Source organism: Pongo pygmaeus, chromosome 19 (genome assembly GCF_028885625.2).
Source record: "Pongo pygmaeus isolate AG05252 chromosome 19, NHGRI_mPonPyg2-v2.0_pri, whole genome shotgun sequence".
Taxonomy (NCBI): Eukaryota; Metazoa; Chordata; class Mammalia; order Primates; family Hominidae; genus Pongo; species Pongo pygmaeus.
Window position 1 is genome coordinate 82,781,164 of NC_072392.2, and position 18,316 is coordinate 82,799,479.

At 40.8% G+C, this 18,316-nt stretch overlaps 2 protein-coding genes across 6 annotated transcripts in view; one reads left to right on the forward strand and one right to left on the reverse strand.

Annotated features, from left to right (window-relative positions):
- Window positions 1-886: 886 nt before the first annotated feature.
- Window positions 887-7,570, reverse strand: DDX5 (DEAD-box helicase 5). The gene is made up of 13 exons (XM_054458014.2): window positions 7,363-7,570; window positions 5,960-6,125; window positions 5,505-5,601; window positions 5,264-5,397; window positions 5,084-5,149; window positions 4,707-4,848; window positions 4,465-4,625; window positions 4,204-4,376; window positions 3,714-3,824; window positions 3,433-3,494; window positions 3,280-3,339; window positions 1,819-2,043; window positions 887-1,593 (listed from the first exon to the last, which is right to left on the reverse strand). Exons 1-13 carry the CDS (start codon window positions 7,404-7,406, stop codon window positions 1,190-1,192), a joined length of 1,845 nt encoding a protein of 614 aa, XP_054313989.2. The 5' UTR covers window positions 7,407-7,570; the 3' UTR covers window positions 887-1,189.
- A 106-nt stretch (window positions 7,571-7,676) lies between these two features.
- CEP95 (centrosomal protein 95) overlaps window positions 7,677-18,316 on the forward strand; it is a 32,452-nt gene continuing 21,812 nt past the window's right edge. For 4 of the 5 annotated variants that reach the window (XR_008495072.2, XM_063656304.1, XM_054458012.2 and 1 more), the window contains exons 1-5: window positions 7,686-8,403; window positions 9,865-9,993; window positions 11,416-11,523; window positions 15,472-15,582; window positions 17,948-18,053. Coding sequence is in view for 4 of the 5 variants with exons in the window: in XM_063656304.1 (XP_063512374.1) it covers window positions 8,385-8,403; window positions 9,865-9,993; window positions 11,416-11,523; window positions 15,472-15,582; window positions 17,948-18,053 (473 nt within the window). In the remaining variant the exon portion in view is untranslated. Of the gene's footprint in view, window positions 8,404-9,864; window positions 9,994-11,415; window positions 11,524-15,471; window positions 15,583-17,947; window positions 18,054-18,316 lie in introns of all 5 variants that reach the window. The other variant, XM_054458010.2, reaches the window with a different exon arrangement.

The window sequence follows — 18,316 nt, forward strand, 5'->3', positions numbered from 1 at the left end:
TCAGACCCACTTCTAGCTATTACTGAAATAAATGATTAGAAATTTACGTTGGTGAGCCGAAGTTAAACCTAAAGCTATCCCCTGGATCTTTCTATATAAACCCATGTTGAACCTACCATGAAAACTTTTATTCACTGTGCTTTTGGTTATGTTGCCTCCTGATTAGTCATTAATTTTAATGAGGTTTTTTCCTTGTGTTGAGTATGAATAGACCTTACAGTCTGAGGATCTCTAGAATTCCCTGAATTATTGGAAAGACATTCATGACTCCCAGTGTGACTAGTTTAGCGCCCCAGGGAGCCTGTGAAAACTAGAATCTACAAGTAACCTGCACTAAGAATGTTGTGCAAATTCAGTTAAGGAGACTCAAGCTTAGCTCCTGGCCCTCTTAAAGGGCTAATGTGTCTTTCACAGGTTTGTTCAACATTTCAGTAATTCACAGTATAGCCAAGAGCATGAGTATAAATCTCTTGAAAAAGCCAGTTATTTGGAGCTTTTTAAATTATAAACTTTGCAAAACAAAGTCACCCACGTTCTCACATTATATAGATGACTTTGTATCTATTTTACTATTTTCTCATTTAACCATACTAGCAAATAAGGAAAAAGGCTATTAAATGACTCCCCTGATGTTGGGAGCTGACAAAGCTTTTATGCAATTTAGCCTGTAACTAAAAATTCACCTTTATCAATTCATTCTGACTCCTGCAATATGAATAGCTCATTATAAAGAAGGGCCTTCTGATTCCCCCTGCCTCCCAAATTAAATAAAAAGGAGCAGTCATTTGCTTTCATGGGAAAAAAACAAAACAAAAAAAACCCAGACCATCTAAGCAAAGTTTTACATGACATTATATATATAAAATAAAGTACAATTTCCACTTAATTCAGTCTTCAAATATTTTTTATTGGAAGGCCATGCATTGCCTTCATTTATTGTATTTCAAATCACTGTACATTTACTTTTGTGAAAACACTGCCTGCATTTTCTAGTACAAAAAAAACCTAAAAATTGTTTCAGGAATGTAGAGAAATATCCAACTTAAATAGCGAAAAAGTGCACCATAATTACTGCTGCACTGCAGTCATTTCTGCAATTCCCATGTTTCTTAAATAACTATCTTGTCAGATAACACACAATATAAAGAGCAATTATGAAAAACAGACATTTACATATACTTCTAAAGTCTTATTGAGAATATCCTGTTGGCATTGGATAACCAATCATAGGTGCGGCTGCAGTAGCAGGATATGCATATGCCTGTTGGTTCATACCATTGTGCATATTTGGAACATTACTTCCGTATTGCTGAGTGCTATCATAACCATTCTGGTAAGTCCCTGTTGGATTACCAGTCCTAAAACTGGTCTGTATACCAGCAGACACAAAATTACTTCCAAAGCTCCCATTGGTGTAATTTGCAGCACTGTAAACACCATTCTGAGTTTTTGCCCCAAAATCTCTTTTAAGCAGGCTAGAGTAACCTCTGTCATAATTTTCCCTGTCTCTAAAGGTATTAAATCCACCCCTTTTGCCCGCAGAGTATCTGTCCCGACGGTCATCCTTCATGCCTCCTCTACCCCTGGAACGACCTGTCAAGAAAAAAATAATTGCAAATTGATCAATTATGTCTATGACACAAATCATTGTGGACAGAAAGAAACAGATCTATTCATGGTAGGCGTGAAATGTTTTTACAATTTTTCAGCTTAAATTTTCACATTCAAGGTTTTACTCACCCTCCAATACCATTTAAATGGATTTGTAGACAACGATGTGACTCATAACTACCAACATTTCCTATCAGTCATCCTTACCTGAACCTCTGTCTTCGACCAACTGAAGCAACTTGGGATTAATTGCTTGATTAGCTTCACGAAGCACAGAGATAAGGTCGCTCACTTGCTTTATGTTATTAGGTGTAAAGAAAGTGTATGCTGTGCCTGTTTTGGTACTGCGAGCAGTTCTTCCAATTCGATGAATATAATCCTCTGAGGAGTTAGGGTAGTCATAATTGATGACAAATTTCACATCTTCCACATCTGTAAGGTGTTGCAGTGTGGCAAAATAGCAATGTACGGAGTTTTGCACACCACAACAGCCAGACCAAAAATAAAAAGTTAGACAATTGTATTCCCAAGAAGGTACGGGCTGCAAAAAATACAGTTAAAATGGTTATCCATTTCCTGTAGGAATACCATTGAGGTTGAAAAAAGAAAAAAAAGCACATGTCATCTGTATAATTCATCACCCACCCAGTGACAGACCCTGTCAAAAGGAATGTGTATTCCCTAAACACATTCCCAAATCAGCAAGTTCCCTTACAGATCATCAAGTGACATCTGAATGCTTCTGCGCAGTAGGGCCACTTAAAGTTTCACAGCAACCTCTTCATGTGCTCATTTTGAGGACCTTGAAACAAAAAAATGTACAAGGTCCTTTGCATTACACATTCATCAGAAGTTCAAAATTCTGGCCACACTGCTTGTCTTGCCAAGACCTTACAACCGCAGCTGCAAGAAAACATACCTGTCCCCCAAAAGTTGTTTTTATGCACTGTGTCTCGTCTAGGCAAGTGCTTCCAAGAAGCCAGGATTCACTTGAGAATTGTGTCTCTCTCTGGCAGGTCTCGACATGACGACTACTGTGTAGGTGAGGGAGGAACTTTCAAAGCACTTTCTTTTCCCACTTACTATGTGTGAGAAGTTGCTCCTGCTCTAGATCTCATGTGCCAGTACTCACCAATTTGTAAAAGGCTTAGTACCTTTTAAAGCTGCTCTCTCCATTTCAAACTTGAACAAAAATTTCATTGAACATTGAAGTTTGGAAATATTTCTTCGACATTTCAGCAAACTCACTGAAACTCAAAGACCCACAGATCACAGTGAACAGTTTGAAACAAGGCTGTACCATGGCAGTCATGCAAAGCATGGGACAGAAGAAATACCACGGCAGTGAACTGTGAGGATAACTTCCATTTTTTCCCTCGGAGAGAACAGTTTACGGGGCAGAGGTGATATGTTCTGCCTTTTGAAGATTACTGGCACACGTTCAGCTTTTTCACCTCTCTAATCGACTGGAAGCAGCCAGCCGATCACTAGTCCTCCATCCCCCTCGAGTCCTCCGATTGTCATGCCTAGGCCTTGCCACAAAGACAGCACCTTTATGTGAAAAAAACTTAGAAAAAATGCAGGTTAAAGAAAGCAATAAACTTTCTTTAAAAAAGTTAAATGGAGATCTTCTGGGAAACCAAGCCATGAATGCGAGTTTGTACTAACCTAGCCCTCTGGAGGCCACATCTGTAGCAATCAGAATAGGAGCTTTTCCATGTTTGAATTCTACAAAGGAAGGCATATACATGATCAATTATCTGAGCAAAATTCTAGCTAGGTTAAGTAAAGGGGAAAAAATACTTCATTTGAAATATTTACCATTTAGAACCCAGTCACGCTCTTGTTGACTCTTGTCACCATGGATACCCATGGCAGGCCACCTAAGTTAAAAGACAAGTTGTATTATTAAACTCACATTGAAAACCTCGGACTCCAGTGCTTGACCACTTTTGGTCACAGATCTCTTTAATTTCGCCAGAAATGAAAGAGAATTAAATTCACTATCAGATATGAAAAAAATCCACTGCTCGTGATCCAAGTTTGCCCTTTCCTAAGCTCAGTTCTAATAAATCTGCTTCAATGGAGGAGCTCACACATACCCATCTCTCCTCATTTTTCTGGTAAGCTCATCACATCTTCTTTTGGTTTCCACAAAAACAATGGTTTTATTCTCCTTCTCACTCATGATCTCTTCCATTAGACGAATAAGTCTAATAATAGGAGAGAGAAAGGAAAAATCCTGAGTTTTAAAAGACCATTGCTAGGGGCACACATTTATGGTCAGCAAAACATTAAGTTCAATTTACATGGCTGGAAGTCAAAGAGGAAACGCCTGCTAATCCACTTATCGAGCAGTTCGACCCTTGGTCCTTAAGTCAACCAGGGGACACATGAATTCCTTCTATAGGAAAGCTATAAATGGTGACAGCCATTATTTGAAGGATTCAAGAAATTTTCAGAAGGATTAATAGGCTAACTAAACGAAATTACACCAACCGAAATAACCGAAAACAACTCACCAAACAATGATCCCTCAATTTTACAGCAAAGTTGTTAGGAAGCGAATGTAACAGAGTTAATAAAACTTACTTTTCATCCTTTTCTACATCATGACACACATCCACAATCTGAAGAATGTTGTGGTTTGCACTCAGTTCAAGTGCACCAATGTTTATATGAATATAGTCTTTCAGGAAATCTTCAGCAAGCTGTCTTACTTCTTTTGGCCAAGTCGCACTCCACATTAGAGTTTGCCTATCAGGCTAATAGATTTTGGGGGGAAAAATTAGTATCAGACTCTAAGAGTGAAAACAGAATTCAGTTTGACCACATATTTCAAAGGACACTTACTCTTATTTGATCCACAATCTTCCTTATTTGGGGTTCAAAGCCCATATCAAGCATTCTATCTGCTTCATCAAGGACAAGGTAGGTTGTTCTTCTCAGATTGGTTTTCCCACACTCTAAAAAGTCAATCAGTCTTCCAGGTGTTGCAATACAGATTTCCACACCTTTAATTAAACACGTAAGCGTAACTACAATACCTAGGATATTTAGCACCAATGACAAATAAAACCCTTTTCGTTACATACCTCTCTCCAAATCACGTATTTGTGGTCCCTTAGGAGCACCACCATAGATACAAGTAGACTTCAAGCGACATGCTCTACAATATTCAGCAGCTACTTGCTGCACCTGTTGGGCCAGTTCCCGAGTTGGTGCCAGCACCAAACACTAAGGAAAGAGAAACAGCTTTCAGCACAAACCTGAGTACTAGTTTTAAACCGCTAACTTATTAGTTATGCTAGCAGATCCTTTCTTCATGTGTTGTCCAATACCCAAAGCAGCTCCAGCTGAACAGGCTGAGCTAACCTCTGTATAAAACCACCACAAACGATTACATCTTTAGCTATGTAGTCTAAAATCTGTACATTATGCTTCCAATAAAAAGTTAAAAATATATACTTACAATAGGCCCATCGCCCCTCTCTAGGAATGGCTGATGATTGATGTGGACAATGGCAGGAAGCAAATACTATTTGGGGTGAAGGTGGGGACAAACAGAAACCACATTAAAATACTCGTTTTTAAATTACCATTACATTTTCTTGCATATATCAGATCAACTCAAGAGTTCTCCCAAACTTACAGACAATGTTTTCCCAGATCCAGTCTGTGCCACTCCAACCATATCCAATCCACTTAGAGCAACTGGCCATCCCTGAGCTTGAATAGCAGTGGGTTCAGTGAAATTCTGTCTTGCAATAACATCCATGACATTTGCTATAATTAGTGACAGATATTTAGTAAAAATTAGTGATGCCAAGAAAAAGAAGGGGTAGGTGGAAACAAAAACACAGGGGTAGGTAGAACTGAAAAGTAGCACTTACCAGGGAAATTGGCTTCATAAAAATTTAGAACTGGCTTCGGGCAGTTGTGACCTCTAACCGTAATTTCCTTGCTTCTTCTGTATGTTTCCACCTCTTGCTGCAAAATAAATTATAACAGTCTTAAAATTTATGACAACCACCCCTAGCTAAATAGCTAATTGATAAGCCCCTAACTTCATAATTTAGTAACTAAAGTAGCCTTCATTTTAATCTGGACCCACCTATGAACACCCTATTACGACAGAAAAAAATTTATTGCTACCTAATTTAACTAAAAAAAAAAAAAAAAACCCAAAGCCACCTATTTCCAAAAGTGAGTCACACCTTTCCCAATTATGAAGTCAGAAAATGTAAATCTACCAAAATTGAGTTATTTGCAAAACACCTGTCAGAATTTCATTTACTAGAATCCATGATCGAGTTACAGCCTGATGAAGCCACATGAATTTACTCACTGCTGTGCGCCTAGCCAAATCAGGGTGCTCTTGATAAAAATTCTTCTCAAATTTGGGCAGCTCATCAAGATTCCACTTCTTTTTAACTAATTTTTCCCCAGGGTTTCCAAACTTCTTTCCAGATAAGGGCCCTGCCCTACTTCCTCCAAATCGAGGTGCACCAAACCTGGAATGAAGAAAAAACGTTATTCACATTTTCAAATGGCTATACCTAGGTTTCTGTATAGATTTGTTTGCCATCCATTGGCACAAGCTAAAGACCACTGAAAACAGACTTCGAAAGGTAAACCTAGCACTGTCCTTAGTGAAAATCTGTCTCTCTCTCTCAACAGCCACAGTTAACATTTCCCGTAGTCCCCAATACATGTAAACAGCCTGGGATCATGTAAACAGCCTGGGATTTATCATGTCGGAAGCCGGGGATTTATCATGTCGGAAACTTGTCACCCAGACGCCAGAATTTGGGATCATACACTACTTCTTGTGGCTACTATAATCTTCCCTACCAGTCTAGCAATTCACTATCAGGTATAACAAGGCTACATTAACCGAAGAGCATCACAACGATGTTACTCATATAGCCATTTTCAAGCCAAACAGCTTTAGTGGTAAGAACCTAGACAGTACAGACAGCGATAACAGAACAAGGGTTTTCTCAGAAACACTTCTGCTAGCAAACCGAGCTGGGGGGACGCCGCGGTAGAGCTCAGATCAACGAATCAAAATTATATAACGCAGGAAAAAAGAAAAGGAGGAGCCGGCGACTACCGGGGGAGGAGTCCCGGCCCGGGCGGAGCCGGCCGGGCGGCGTTCCCGCTGGGGCGGCGCTTCCCCCTTTGTCTCGCATTTCTCTCTGCGCCACATTTTCTCGACGCTGCCATTTTGAGCTCCTCCGCCGGGCGGGGTAACAAAGGCGCCGCCGCCATGTCCGAGGCCGGCATTTTGTACCCGCGACTCAGCCACATGGCTCCTGCCGGCCGCCCTCCTACCCCAACAGCACCAGTGGCTTTGGAAGTGGTCCCCTCGCTCCCACAGACTGCCCGGCCACCCCAAAAACACCTCTCGAAAGGCCGCACCTAACAGATGTTCCTTCGTCTGCCTCAAAGCGTCGCGCTTTCATCCGCACAATACGCTCCCTGAGTTCCCTCAACAGCTACCAAATGGCAGCCGCCCCGACGGCTCCCCGATCCCCACACAAAAAGCAAGCTTGAAGACACTACACCGTCAAATCTCTTCCGATCGCTGTTACGTGAATATCAAAATGGCGCAAGCCTTCGGGAAAGGAGGTCCCAAGATAGCCCGGAAAAGCCGAGTCCAAGCCGCAAAGCCCCCGCCCGCCGCCAGCCTGACCCGCCCTCCCATCCCCCACCCGCCAGGCCTGACAGCTCGGCTCCCAAACTCACCCTCGGTCCCGGCCGCGGTCTCGGTCACTCGAATAACCCGACATGGCGTCAATGGTTGCGGTTGGGGTGGAACGAAGTATATAGAAAAGCGTGCGACGAGTCGCTGGAAATGGCCTAGACGACGGCGAAGCCTTGCGGGGGCGGCAGCAGAGGAGGGACGGCGATGACACCAGCAGAAGCAGCACAACTAGAGACCGGTAGAAATGAATGAGGTGCCGGCCGCTTTCCGGCAGCCGCTTTTATAGTCTGGACCGCCTCCTACGCCGCAAGGAACGCTGGGAGCCGCTCTATGACCTAATCGCCCCGCCCCTCGCGCATAAGCCGCAACGCCGGCCGGCGTTCCAGGATCGCCGCGCTTTCACCTCTCCCCGCGCCACTCTCTCAGGTCAGGGCCCACCCACCATTGGAATACCTCATTCTGCACTCTCTTGACCTCACCTTCTTCTCGTCTTTCCACACCTCTAGCAAGCCACCCCGCCCTTTCCCAAGCCCAGCCCCGCCCACCCTCGCCACTCGGAGATGTTTACGTCTCCAAAGAGCCCTCACGCCTGTAACCAAAAGAGGGGGGAGGCGGGGCCTGGCGTTGTCACGTGACTGTACTACCCTGGACCGCCGGGAGAGCGGGCCGCACTACTTCCCCGTTCACGTCGGCGGAGGGATACACAACGAAATAGCTCACCGGAAGTGCGCTGTCCGCACTCCGGAACCCGCCCGGGCTTTCGGCTGATTTGGACCGTCCGACCCGCGGGTCTGATAATCCTCTGACGGGTTTTGGTCGGCGGAGAATGGTCTCTAAACTTCCCAAACCGCCTCCGTGGCACGTGCTGTGAAAGGAAGTGCTCCTCTGATGACCAATCAGCGGCGAGAAGCTCTTTTAACGTCCCTCCCTCTTTCACTCCTCCTTCCCTGCGCTTTGGTTCGTGCGCCCGCGCCCCAGCGTCGGGTCTGCGTGGATCGGCCCTTCCAGGACACCGTCGCCTGCCCGGCCGCGTCGGAGTCCGGCGGCGACCTGCCTTCGAGACATGGCAGGTTCGGAGGCTGGTGAGTGTCTCCCTGGGGTCCCAGTATCTGTGGATTGAAACCGTCCACCTCCAGGGAGGCCTCGGGCTAGCCCGGACTGGGTCTGGGCTGTCGGCGGGGCTCGGGACCTTCAGACGCCGCGTCCCGGTGGCGGGTTCTCTGGATAGGGTCTGTCAGCTTCACCCCCTCTACGCTTCGAGGCCGTGGAACAGCAGTATGCTGTGGGAGAGAGAGAGGCACTGGGGCGAGGCCGGTAGGACACTCGGGTCCTGGCTGCAAAAAGAGCGGTCAGAAGGGTCGTCCCCGGACTTGTCTTTCTGTGGGGCGCGTAGCCGCTGTCCGTGTGCCCTCCGCCCTTGCACTATGGGCCCTGAGGTCGTACCTGCTTTTGTATTGGTCTTTAAAGGAACAGCATTCTTAAGGTTTATTCATGCCCCTGCCACAGTAGAATAGTTGTGCTTTTTTCTCTTCAGTGCCCTCTAGAGTCATGGACTTTGTCTAGCACCGTTTTTGAAGAGCGAATTAATTTGGTTGTCTAGGACGCTTTCATCCTTTTCACAAGGACTGCGTACAAACCAGTTGTCATGGTTTGGCCAGCTGTGAGAGAGGGACGTGGGGAGGGGGATTATGTGCATGGAAAATACACTCTTATTCGTTTCCAGAACGTTACGTGTCCAGAACATAGTGGAGATGTTTGTTTCTAATACCGATTGAAAGTGCTTTCCTACCAATCGCCAGCCATTTCAAGGAACAAGTATTTTAAGCTTTCTAAGTTACTTTTGGTAGAGAAACCGTCAAACTTTGCAAATCCCAGCAATATCTAGGGGAGAGGAGAATGTGGTACGCAGGAAACGTCAGCAGTATTGATAATTCTGAGCTTCATGTACTTCCCATATTTTCTTTCATATAGATCGATATAATAAAAAAGAAAAACTAACATGCATTAGCGTTGATGTTGTCATTATACCAGTTCTTAACAGCCTAAGTTTAATCACCACTTTTTCGGGCACCAGAGAAATCCTGACTTGCAGAAGATAATTGGGTAAACACAAGACCAATGCTATTGGGAGTGCGAAGCAACATCCATTAATGAGTTTCTAGTAACCTCGGATTATCATTAAACTGTTGTTTATGACATAATATTCCTGTTTACTTGTAAATATGTTTTAATTAAAAACACCCATGTAAGGCTTATATAAGTAACTTAAGATTTTAGGCTGCAACAGTAACGATTGAATTTGCAGTATAGTTTTGACTATATAGAAATTACAGCACTCTGGAATTCATCCCAAGAAATTAAATACATCTTTTTAAAAATCATGCCTAAAGGGTCTTTGAAATTCTATAACAATCAAATTCCTTATCTTCTGCAAAGTTCAATGTCTGTTTTTGTTGGGGGGGAGGTTGTTGGATTTTTTAAATGTGTGTGTGATTTTTTTCTGGTGGTGTTTAAGACTGATCTTTCCCCCTTTTTCCCAACAGAGTGGGTAACCATTGCCAATAACCTTCTTTTTAAGTGTCACATACATCTGAGAATACATGAACTTCAAGACTGTGATGCTAATGTTTTTATTGCTCTTTATCAGTCTATTTTGGGAGAAAAGGTACCAGGTAAGAATACTAAAAGCAGGAGTAATTTTGCCTATATCTTAGGCCAAAAGTTTTTAGTCCTTTAGTTAGATTCTTTGGTATTTAAAAAATTTCATTTTGTTTGTCTATATCTTTTTTTAATATTGCATATTAAATTATATTAATATACAATATTAAAATATTGTATATTAAATTGTATTTAATATTGCATATTGTATAATTATAATATTGTATTCCTTAAGGAATACCCTGTGGAACCCACTCATAATAATGGCCTTGAGCAGATCAGTTTGAGGGCTCCTGATAATCACGGCTTAACCTAATCATGGCTAATGCCTTGTGAAAGTTGCATCCTTTCTGTAAATGTACCTTCAAAGGTTGTAAAATTGAGTGGAGCATGGGAATTTATTGGATCCTGTTACTTAACCAGTGCTAGGGATAAGAATTGATGTTTGTAGATGATGAACCTAATTTACCAAGACAGTTAGTAAGCACATATGTCCTTTCATCTTGCTCACCATCTCACTATGTTCAAGACCAGGGTGGTACCAACTCAGCTTGTGATCCTCCCCTGTCTACCTCCCAAAGTGATAGGATTACAGGCATGAGCCACCACGCCCAGCCTGTGCTGACCTTTTAAATCTTTATACCAATAATTCTAGTTGGCTATTCAAAAGGACATATAAGGGCGGGGCATGGTGGCTCACACCTGTAATCCCATTACTTTGGGAGGCTGATCACTCGAGGCAGGTGGATCACCTGAGGCCAGGAGTTCAAGACCAGCCTGGCCAACATGGCAAAACGCCATCTCTGCTAAAAATACAAAAATTAGCCAGGCATAGTGGTGCACATAGTGGAGGCTGAGGCAAGAGAATTGCTTGAGCTGGGGAAGCGGAGGTTGTAGTGAGCCAAGATCACGCCACTGCATTCCAGCCTGAGCGATAGAGCAATAGAGCGAGACCCTGTCTCAATAAATAATAAACATAGATATGTGTATATATAAGAACCCTCCTTGAATGCCTGTTGTGTTTTTTTTTTTTCTTCGTAGAAAGTTGCCCATAGTTATGGGTTAAAGTATCATGTCTTGGCTCCCTTATTAGACTATTAGCTGTCTTTGAATTTAGGGACCACTTTATCTTCCTTAACATGGTGCTTCTTGTAGAGCATGTTCATATATATCTCTCTCTATATATATGGTGTAATATTCAACCGTATTCAACCAGTCCAATATTGATAAGTCGGTTCAATCAATAAACACTCAACCAATAAAGATTCTGCTGTGTAGAGTTCAGGGTTTATTAACTTTATCTGTACCTTACAGCATGTTCTGTTTGGGCAGAGCCTCTGTAGCAGTTGAATATATTCAGTAGCCTGGTGAGAGACAATGAGATGAAAACTTGGCCTCTCATGGATACAAAATTATGTGATTTTTTTCCCCCACAGACCTCATAGCTATTCCTAGGAGTCAAGAGGATGATGCACACAATGTGCAAGCAGTAATTGATTCGCTGGCCTTGGATTACTTGCAGGTCAGCTTGTCTCACATAACAGGTTTGTATATATATAACTATCACCTAATTATGCATTTTAGTAAAAATAATTGTTAGAACCGTAGACATTGTTTACTTAACCAAATGAGTGAGCTTATGGAGTAGACCAAATTGTAAGATTGAGCTAAGACAATCAAGTGATAGAGGTCATGTCGATGCATGAGAACTTTTCCAGGAGAGCTGAACATTGATTTTGCAATTGATCTGGGTCTGAAACATAAATATCTTAGCTGGTAATTTGAGGTGTGTTTTTTGTTTTTATGTTATGTTGTTTTATTTATTTTTATTTTTTGATTCAGAGTCTCACTCTGTTGCCCAGGCTGGAGTGCAGTGGTGCAATCGCGGCTCACTGCAGCCTCAACCTCCCAAGCTCAGGTGATCCTCTCACCTCAGCCTCCCGGGTAGCTGGGGCTACAGGTGTGCACCACCATGCCTGGCTAATTTTTGTAAAGACAAGAGTTTCACCATTTGCCCAGGCTGGTCTGGAACTCCTGGACTCAGGCGATCCACCTGGCTCCACTTGCGAAATTGCTGGGATTACAGGCCTGAACCACTGTGCCTGGCTGTTGGGGAACCTGCCCCGATAGCTACGTAGGTTCTTTTCTATTTTCCCTAAGCGTCGGCCGGTTTGAGAAATAAAGGGACAGAGTACAAAAGAGAGAAACTTTAAAGTTGGGCATCTGGGGGAGACATCACATGTCGGTAGGTTCCATGATGCACCACAAGCTGCAAAAACCAGCAACTTTTTGTTAGGGATTTTCAAAACGGGAGGGAGTATACGAATAGGGTGTGGGTCACAGACATCAAGTACTTCACAAGGTAATAGAATATCATAAGGCAAATGGAGGCAGGGTGAGATCACAGGACCACAGGACCAGGGCGAAATTAAAATTGCTAATGAAGTTTTGGGCACCATTGTCATTGATAACATCTTATCAGGAGACAGGGTTTTGAGAGCAACCTGTCTGACCGAAATTTATTAGGCGGGAATTTTTTCTTCCTAATAAACCTGGGAGCGCTATGGGAGACTGGGGTCTATTTCACCCCTACAGTCTATAGACCATAAAAGACGGCCATGCCCGGGGGCAATCTATAGACCTACACCCAGGCGTGTATTCTCTTTCCCAGGGATGTTCCTTGCTGAGAAAAAGAATTCAGCGATATTTCTCCCATTTGCTTTTGAAAGAAAAGAAATATGGCTCTTTTCTGCCTGGCTCACTGGAGGTCAGAGTTTAAGGTTATCTCTCTTATTCCCTGAACAATTGCTGTTATCCTGTTCTTTTTTTAAGGTGCCCAGATCTCATATTGTTCAAACACACATGCTCTACAATTTGTGCAGTTAACGCAATTATCACATGGTCCTGAGGCGACATACATCCTCCTTGGCTTACGAGATGACAGGATTAAGAGATTAAAGTAAAGACAGGCCTAGGAAATCACAAGGGTATTGATTGGGGAAGTGATAAGAGTCCATGAAATCTTTACAATTTATGTTTAGAGATTGCAGTAAAGACAGGCATAAGAAATTATAAAAGTATTAATTTGGGGAACTAATAAATGTCCATGAAATCTTCACAATCCACATTCTTCTGCTATGGCTTCAGCCGGTCCCTCTGTTTGGGGTCCCTGACTTGCTGCAACACCTGGCCATATTGTTTTATTTTAAAGCATACTATTCTACTTGTTTGTGATAGCTAAAAATTAGAAACACCTAAATGTCCATTAGTAGGGATTGGTTAAATAAATCATGATAGCTGCATACAGTGGACTGCTCTGTGGCTCTAAAAGTTGATTGAATATGCTCTTTGTGCACAATGTTCCGTGTTAGGGGAACAATCTCTAGCATATGTGATGTGAGAAAAATGTAGTACAATTATAATGGTAATGTGCAGAGTAGTATGCTAGTGTTTGTAAAAACAAAGGTGTGCAGAAATTTGCAGTTGTTTGCAATCAGAAGAACTCTCTAGAAGCATATACAAGAAACTTGTAATACTGATTGCCTCCAACAAAGGGAACCTCAGGGTTGCAGGACAAAGGGACAAGAACTTTCAGTGCATACTTTTTGCACTTTCTGAATTTTGAACCATATTATCTATTCAGAAATTTTTTACTGTAATTAAATCTCCAAAATAAAGTATACTATGCTGTATTCTAAAACCAAACATACCAAATATATTTATAAATCACTATATTATGTGTATTTCATTTATGTTTAGAAATGAAAGATTATTCCAGTAAGTTATTTCAAGCTTATGAATAGAGGGAATATTGACGATGTGAAACTATAATCACAAAAAGAGGATTTATACTGTTGATTTATTCTTTGATAGTTGTAAAAGGAGATAAACGTTAATCAGGATAAGTCCTGATTTACATCTCTTAATTTGATACAAGAACAAATTTTTGCAAAGAGAATAAAATACTCTTCTGTCTTAAGTTTTTTAATGCAGTTCTAGGTGAGTCAGTGGGTAAATCAGTTTGGAGATAATTTGAGGGATACTCCCATAGTTTCCCTCTTTTTTTTGCAATTTGTAATTGCTTTATCACCCAAGTAGGACAAGTTCTGGTATTTGTGCTTGTTAAACATACTATAGCAGGGTTATAAACATATATGTTTGTAAAGCTCTTTAATGCAGGGCTGTCTTTGACAGATTACACCCACTCCATGAAAAATTGTAAAACAGTTTCTCCTGCAGCATGAAGCACTGCATTCTGGCTGGCAGTCTTAGTTGCTAGGTTGTCAGTATACTCCCCATCCTAGAAACTGAAAAGTTTTGAGGATGCTCTTGGGATATACTTAGGTATTTTTAAGCCAGAAAAACACGTCCAAAACCAAGATTTCTGGTTCATTGTTTTAAATGAAAAAAGTGTCAAACATTGTCGTTACTAGTAGTAGTATAAAATGTCAAATTTCTGGTTTAGGTTTGTTTAGCATCATGGCTGAGGTTACGAATGGCTAGATTCTCCCAAATGTCAAATTTTACACTGCTTTTCCCATATTGGTGTGAACTCATGAGAATGCCAGGCATGATCTCCCAAAGGACAATCAGAGTATCACAAGAGTTAAGTACTATCTATACCTGAGGTTGATTTGGAGTCCATTTCAGGTGACATTAAATATGTCAAGTTTCCATGCTTTTTGCCAACCCATTTCTATTCAACATTTCAACCTAAACATTTATATTAAAAATCTGTCATGGAGCAGGTACTGTGCTAGGGACTGTGCTATGATCTATGAGTGTAAGTTATGAGTATGAAGTGGATATGGTAAGAGATGTAGCTAGAGACGCTGAAAATGGGGTGAGATTTAAAAAGGTTTTATGTGCAGGGCTTATATTTCAGAAAGGGAGCCAGGGAAAGGATTTTAATCAGAAAAATGGTATGATCTACACAAAATGAGGAGTTAACAAATATGGGGGGTTATGGTGGAGAACTCAGGAATTTCCGATGAAAGTATCCCAACAAGTTTATTGTTTTTTTTGTTGTTGTTTTGATGTTACTCTGCTGCTATAATCTTTTGAACACACCACCAGTTAGAAAATGGTGGGAAAAAGTGTTCTCTCCTGCCACTTTTTCCCACCAATCTGGTAAAGTTCTGTTTAGCTGCAATATATTTTGGTATAAATCTTACTAGAGATGTTTTCTTAAATCCAATTAGTTTGTTCTCCAAAAAAGGAAGGAATATGCCAGTGAATTATTAGACACCATATTTAAAGCTTCCCCCTTTTTTTCTTCAAATATAATCAGGCAGCAGGAAATTGGTGTTTTTAATATTTATAATTGTTTCACCTGTATTCTTTTTTTTATTTAATCTCCAAGGAGCTGTAAGTTGGTATATATCGCCTGTATTCTTAAATGGCATTTTCACAATGTTGTATCCAATTTCAAGATTATGAAGCTTTCAGATTTCATGGTTAAATTTTTTAATAGCTCTATATTCTGTCTCCAGGAGAAAATATAGTGAAAAGAGATAAAGAATCTATTAAGAATCTCCTGGAAATATTTGATGGTTTGTTGGAGTATCTTACAGAACGCATCAGTGAAACATCTCATGAGAAAAGTAAGTTTAAGAATGGAAATTTGGTTTGGTTTACCTTTTATGATATGTCCCTTTTGCCTTTTATCTTTTTGTGTATTTTTCTTCATAGGAAGCAGATTCACTAATACAGTATACCCGATAACTTTACTTGTAAATTTCAAATTCTTATTGTTCCAGCTGGTTGGAAATTGTCTTAGACTGTCATCATGTTCTTTATCAACTTGGATGTTGCTTATAAATTACTTTAAAACTAATTTATACTAGAAAGGTAAAGTTCTGGCTAGATTATTTATTGTCCTATGATTGCATAAAATTTCTTACTCCAAAATTTCGTGTTTCAGAACTGCTATTTATGGTAAATATTTGGATGTTACTGAGGCATCAACAGGAAGAATTGGTGCATTTGTGTCTTTAGCCTGCACTTAACATTTGTGACAGCCTAAATATTTCAGATATTTGTCATTGCAAAAAGTAAAAGAACTTCACTGTCTTAATAATTTGAGATTAAGTAAATAATGCTGTTGGTCATGAATAGAATAATATATTACCTGTTCTTATGTTGAAAAGTTATCAAAAATAAATTTTCAGCAGCAACCACAATTTACATAAATTCGAATACAAATTAAGACAAAAAATTGGAGTAGGCTCATCCTTCTTCATTCTTACTTTGTTTATGGTGAGACCTGTGGTTATAACATTTGAAATTAATCTTGAAGTCTTTAGTTAGAGATAGTTTCCTACCTTTAATTGTTACTAAACTGTTTAAAAGCTGGGAGGGAAAATTGAAAAGTCTGCCACACTGGACATTTCTTTGTTTCAAAGATTGAGTGTTTATACGCGTCTGGGTACTCTGGGAGGATTCCAAGCTGCTTGTCATGTTGATGCTCTCAAACCTGTACTTGAGTCAGGGAGACAGCCATAAATACATACAATAAAAGCATAAAGGGGGAATTAGAACTAGGGGAGAGTATTGACAGGTGGAACTCACCTAATTCAAGGCTACCAGTAGGTATTTGTATGCTGTGTACCTTTTTAGTCTTTTTAGTAACAGGGTTAAGAGGTAGAAAACAACCTCTAAGTAAAGAGATTGAGATTAATTTGAAATGTAAAGAGAGCAGCAGTTTTTACAGTTTAGTGCTTGCTCGCAGGAAGGGGAGGGATGGTAGTGCCTGGCTAATGATATGGCAGTGGGGATGAAGAGAGGAGGGGGCAACTGAGAGATACTTTTATGTGAGTCTGGTGGTGGTGAAAGACCGAAGGATATTCCCAGGGGAGATCAGCAGTATGTGGTGAGGTACTGGGGAAGTTGTTCAGATAGGCTTCCCTATATGACAGTACCTTAGCTGGATAGCATTTTCTTACAGTCTGCTTCTCATCTTTGCAGGTCTAATATATACTTACCTGGCAGTATTGCCTAGAGCTGATCAGATTCTTCAAAATGCCAGTTAATAGTAATGGGAAACAAATCTTTATTATCACTAATCATATCAGCTGTGCAGGGCAGCTTCTACCTGGGACCTGAGCTAGCATTATCATTTACCACTAAAGAAGGAGGGGTTCGAAGGAAGACCATGGGTTCAGTGCTGGCTTCTGCCTCTCACTATATGACGGCAGTTCTCTAAGCCTGTTTTCTCATCTGAAATTATTTCATGGTGGTTGTGAAAGTTAAGTGAGTAGATGTGTAAACAGTTGAGCACACAGCCTAGCTCAGAGTAAATGTGTAATAAATGTTAATTGATGTTATTGAAATGTTGCTTGGTGAATATGGAAATAGAAAAAAATGAAGGTGGGTGTTTGAATGGTGAATCTCTAGACATGGGCATGAGAATATCCAAAGGGGTAAATCTGAATCATGGGAGGTTTCACCTACATATGTTTTGAAATTATTTCCCTAGTGAGTTATAGCTACTGGTGAAAGTATGTATTCTTCAAGTATGGTGGGGTGGAAAAAAGACTGATGGTCTTAAGAAAAATTTCATCCAAGCCCTGATACAGCCTGACTCAGCCTAAGGCATGATTATCTTGGAGCTTGCATTACGTTGACACAATCATGTTTTCTGTCATCTTGATATACCTCAGACATCCTTTACAGATGGAGAGGTATAAAAATATTGAATGGACCTGCCACTAACTTAAAAAATAAAACATTGCTCATACAACTGTAGACCCTGTTTTTAAAGCAATATTCTTGTTTCTTTGTTACTCGAATAATACATGCTCATTACAGGTGAAGATTTGGTTCTTTCTGATTGCACTTCCACAAGAACCCTGTTTACCATGGCAAGTTAGGGGTGCCTCACTGTCCTTACCTCTCCCTGCCTCTTACATAGAAAAAGTAGTATTCACTTAGGGGTTTTTTGGTATTGTTTTTATCTGTTCTGAACAGGTGAAACTGAACAGTATTTTAAAGAATCCGATCGAGGAGAACGTTTGGAAGAGCCAGAAAGTACTAAAGAATCTAAATCATCATGGAAAAGAGTTTCTTTTGGGAGGTAGCACTCAGTGTCTCTGAATTTAATGAAAACAAGTTACGCTTTTTGGACTAAGAATTAAAATCGCACATAATATACCAAGATGACACCAAAAAAAGCTAATGTGAAACTTCTACTAACTTCTCATATTTTAAACCTTCCTGAGGGAGTTTTAAGAACCTTGAGTTACATATAATACCTAAATCTCAGTATCAACTACCTACTCATTTTTATATTTTTCTTTTTTTTTCTTTTTTGAGACGGAATCTCATTCTGTCGCCCAG

What these genes read in the sequence shown, in the direction of transcription:
- DDX5 (XM_054458014.2), bottom strand. Translation starts at nt 7,406, where the DNA reads ATGTCGGGTTATTCGAGTGACCGAGACCGCGGCCGGGACCGAGG. An exon ending in GACCGCGGCCGGGACCGAGG is followed by an intron (nt 6,126 to 7,362) that starts GTGAGTTTGGGA and finishes TCTTCATTCCAG; the next exon opens with GTTTGGTGCACCTCGATTTG. An exon ending in GATCTGGGAAAACATTGTCT is followed by an intron (nt 5,150 to 5,263) that starts GTAAGTTTGGGA and finishes CACCCCAAATAG; the next exon opens with TATTTGCTTCCTGCCATTGT.